The sequence below is a fragment of the Patiria miniata genome, unplaced genomic scaffold (assembly GCF_015706575.1).
Source record: "Patiria miniata isolate m_02_andy unplaced genomic scaffold, ASM1570657v1 HiC_scaffold_5, whole genome shotgun sequence".
Taxonomy (NCBI): Eukaryota; Metazoa; Echinodermata; class Asteroidea; order Valvatida; family Asterinidae; genus Patiria; species Patiria miniata.
Genome location: NW_024037072.1, coordinates 19,347,906 through 19,352,545, shown reverse-complemented (window position 1 = coordinate 19,352,545; position 4,640 = coordinate 19,347,906). Strand labels below are relative to the sequence as shown.

The 4,640-nt window shown below is 42.3% G+C and overlaps 1 protein-coding gene across 1 annotated transcript; it reads right to left on the bottom strand.

Moving 5' to 3' along the window:
• Positions 1–1,029: 1,029 nt before the first annotated feature.
• On the bottom strand, positions 1,030–4,249 carry LOC119741688 (forkhead box protein B1-like). The gene has a single exon (XM_038217535.1). The coding sequence runs from the start codon at positions 3,737–3,739 to the stop codon at positions 2,744–2,746; it is 996 nt and encodes a 331-aa protein (XP_038073463.1). The 5' UTR covers positions 3,740–4,249; the 3' UTR covers positions 1,030–2,743.
• Between the last annotated feature and the right edge of the window lie 391 nt (positions 4,250–4,640).

Genomic DNA, 4,640 nt, shown 5'->3' with positions numbered 1-4,640 from the left:
AATCCATTCTTCCTGTTATAGTGAGATTGGACAATGCTAATATAGAAAAGTCAGTTACCAGACTACATAAAATTGAAAAGGCAAAATAAATATAACCCCAACCCCTAACATCGAAAAACCAATTTTGCAGACATTGCCGACTCGAACCGCATTTAAAGTATCCACACATGATGTGCAGTGTCTGACTTAGATTAATGGTGAAAGTTGTTCATTGAAATACTACATAAAGACAATATTAATGTTTACCAATGTAAGCGTACAGTGTTTTGTGATAGGAAAAAAACACACCTTTCTTTGACAAAAATTTGCACTGATTTACAACGATGCCTTCAACAAACAGAGAAGTTTCCTTTTCTGAAATGGAACAATTTTGTGATGAGAAATTGTCGTTGCCACTACAATGGACATTTTGTTGAAGACTCTTGTCATTTCAATGTCACTCAGTTTAGGTGGATTCAAGATCCAGTCGCCCAATCAAAACTTCTTGTTGTGTAAGCCCCATGAAATGCACACCCTAAACCTCTTTGGTATCTCTGTATACAGAACCTTTTCACCTTTTTTCCTACAATGACATGGCCCAATGTAAATTGAAATATCACACATTCTTGCCATCATATAATCGGGTGCCGGTAATGTCGATCTTAGCATGAATTTGCTGCATCGCACGTTCATGTACCTAACCAGAGTAACGTGGGTTAGAACACACAATCATGGGCGATTTTAGACATAGATGTCATCAGTTAATGAAATGCATGTCCTCAAAAACCTTTTCTAAAGGTTGCGGGTTTTATTCTACTTTTTAATACCAAGTTTGTTTAGTTTCAGACGAAACTTATAATTATTGTATTCCAAATATTCTTTGACATGTTTCTCGTCTTTGAGTACAATTCTGTCCCCACTTGAAATTGGTGAGTATGTGACAATTCTCTGAAAATACCCACAGTTGCCTTTATGAACGGATTCGAGGAAAATCATCAATAAAACTGCAGGCAGAAAAAAAAAGATCTTTTAAAAGTTTAGGGCCTACTCTAACATGTATTTCAAAACTTTAATGCCGGGAGTAGAAGTTTAAGGCTGTTGAACCATTGAAAGTAAAAAGATACAAGATAAACTTTAAACACTAAACCCTTCCACTTAACCAATCGCATAACACGTAATAACTGTTTCTGAAAATCAAAATTAATCTATGCTAAACGATCACCCATTGGTCAGTTTGTTGTCTTCAACGTGTACTATTTGTGTTTTACCTCAACTAACTGTCACGTGACTACCCCAATGGAGATGATTGCGGTGGGAAAATCAACCAAAAATAAACTTCAAAGGAAATTTGGAAATAAACAGTATTATTTCTGTCACATAACTATACAGTACAGGAGTATTTTATGTACAACAGTTTGAAGTTAATATTATTTACAATTCTTTGTCAAATATACAGGAGAAGATTCAATCAATGAGCATACTTTGATGTTGCACAATTAACTATTTCAGCATCTAAATATGCACTTCGGTATTTGGAGAAGGATTCAGTACTGCTATACATTTGAGGGGAACCTCTGCAGGGAGAAAATGTCCATTTGACCCCTTTATGGGAAGATCATCTTTTACAACTCTGAGGCCTACACTGTTTGATGACAGTGATGATTCCACTCCCTATGCAAACTCAAGGAATCAAGTTAACAACTTCGAAGAAACCAATCGGGCAAATGTTCTTACATAATACATATCAGCTTGATGTATATTTAAAAATATGACAGCGAAAGTTAATCTCTTAATGAAATGGATCAAATGAGATATCATAGGCTCTCCAAAATCTGATGTATAAAGTAGGTTACACTACAAAAACTGTGTTTAGCAATTAAACACTTTTCTAAACACTTTCTTGCTATCAGTTTGTAAACATGTTTAAATACTGAACGTGATGGAGTAAGGATGTATAGTGTTAAGCAATTGAACATTGATGTTTAGGAATTGCACATTGATGTTTAGGAATTGAACACAATAATGTTTAGCTTCTAAACATGTTTACAAAGTGATATCAAGATTGTGTTTAATTGCTAAACACAGTTTTAGAGTGTAGCATTTTATAGACAAGAACTTCTGGTAGAAAGTTTAGATTTTTAGGACAGATATGCTTTCAGGTATACGATGTACAAACGTGTACAAGAACCTCTCAAGTTACCATGTCAAGATTTGTTTGGAAATCGCATATATATTTAGTTATTAGGTGGTTTTTTTTTTATCTTGGATACCATTTCTGCCATTGCTATTGCATTGCGGTAGTTAATTATACATTTTTGAACTTAGAATGTAAATACTTAATCACTAGTTAATGTGGCGCATGTGCAGATTAAAGATCCTTACCTGTCAACTCAAGATTCATTTTAGCTGTGAACCAAATGTACGGTATGACTCCAAATGTCTCCGATTGCAATCATGCGATGAATACACAGAGATTTTTGTTATTTCAGGGAAAATATGACTAGCATGATCGTCTTTGCGTTGCAAATGGTTTAAACATGGCAAACAATAAAAGCACGTTGATGTTATTACTGTTGAAATTGGTGTGTGTTTTTAAAATAAAAGATAGGGTTTGTGTACACACCTGTACCTAAGGTGCTCCGTTAGATGTATTGGTCCCACGAAACAAACTCATAGCAGTCCCCCATGCAACAGCTTGAGCTACAGTTATAATTTGAATGTTGTAGGTATTGACAGGGTTCTGGGATGGAATGAGGGAGTACAACTATACGAGCGTTGGCCTATTGCACTTGGATACGAGCGCACCGTCATGCACGATGGGACCAGAGGTGGATAGCGAGGGGAGCATAGCACCGGTGTGTGAGGTGACGCCTAACCCGTGCACGGTGGGCTTGATCGGCAGGGGAAACGCTGGAGTCGGTGGGAATGAGGGCGGTAGGATCGTCCTGCAATGGGCCGTGTACTCGCTCAGGTAAGCACGCTCCTCCGGCGATAGGGGCGCAGCACAGCGGCCAACTGCCGGGGCGATCGAGGTCCAGGCCCCCTTGCCAGTGAAGGTCGGACTCGGTAGGTTCGAGCAACTCGTCGTCGTGGCGGACAACGCCGACTGGACAGCCTTTGCAACTTTGATTGTCTGTGGTCCCGATTTGGCTGCAGAGGGTTTGAAATCCGGCGAGATGATATTCTCGATGGTGAAAGCCTGCTTCATGGTGGGACTGGTGGAGGGGATGAAACCGTGTTTGGACGGGTAGGTGGGCGAGCTAGCCGTGCAACATGTCATAGCCATACTCGGTACAGGAACTGCGTACGGCGATAGCGAGCCCAACGCAGCGAATGGTGGAAGTCCTATCTTGGCTTGCTCTTGGAAGATCTTAGCCGAGTCGATCTGCTTGATCTGAAGGTTGTGGTCAATGGCGGTGATCCTAGGAGATTTGAATCTCTTACGGCGTCGCAAGAAACTGCCGTTCTCGAACATATCAGCGCTGAGGGGGTGCAGGGCCCAGTAGCTGCCTTTCCCCGGGCGGTCGGGCCGGCGAGGGATCTTGATGAAGCAGTCATTGAAGGACAGATTGTGCCGGAGAGAGTTCTGCCATCGCTGGGTGTTCTTGCGATAGTACGGGAACCGATCCATGATGAACTTGTAGATATCGCTCAGCGGTAGCATCTTCTCGCCTGAGTTCTGTATCGCCATAGCCGTGAGGGAAATGTACGAGTACGGCGGCTTGGCGTCGCTGTACGTGCTCCTCGCTGGTCGAGGCATGGCGACTTCAAACTCCTTGAGCAAACAACGGAGGCAAAAATCCACTAATACTGAGTCAACTGTGCGATGCAGCGTACAGCAAAATTTTGCTGACTTCCAGTTTTAGCAACAGCACTCTTTTAAAATGAGAGTTTGAGCTCAATTCAAGAAACTGACTTTGCTCGGTGGAGTTGAGTAAGCAAAGTGCACTGCGTTGCAGATTTTTCCCTCAAATGCAAGTCTGCCCCGGCATCATACGGAATAAGACTGAGGGTTTGTACGTAGGCATTTGACCGCCGCAAGAACTCTCACAAACGCATCGTTGCTTTTTTTCAATTTGGAGAAAGGCTGTAGGTGATCGGGTACTTAACCAACCAGTCGGCCGGGCAAGCTTCGTCAGCGGGGCACTGCTCAAACTCCCAGCCTGCCAAATGAGGCAAAAGATACTGTACCAATCCGCGCATTGAGCTTGATGAGATGGCATCACTGGGCCCACCAATGTAGGCGGGCGCGCTTGTTGATAAAGCCACTGGCTCCCTGTGGTGTTAGACTGAGCGTACGCAGACAGACGCGGCTGTCAATCAAGCAGGACGGTGGGCGGATCCACGCGGCTGTGTAGACTTGTGGACCAAGTGTCGTGATCTTATTATAACCACACGCCTTGTGGACAATAAACAAGTCAACAAGCCAGTGTGTTGTATAATCAACACGACAACAACTAGCCAAGCAGGCCAGTGTTGCTTGCTTACTTTTGCTGGGTTTCAACTTGATCCTCGGCGTGTCGTGGTTAACATCACAGTGGCAGAATTTGGTTTCATGTTCATGTAACATGACATGACCGTAAAATATGACTCTGGACGACACACGGTGCTATTTAATTGTTCAATTTCGTTCACCCGCCACGACCAATTACTCAAATTAA

Excerpts from the sequence above, each read along its gene's own strand:
- LOC119741688 (XM_038217535.1), bottom strand. The coding sequence starts at position 3,739 with ATGCCTCGACCAGCGAGGAGCACGTACAGCGACGCCAAGCCGCCGTAC.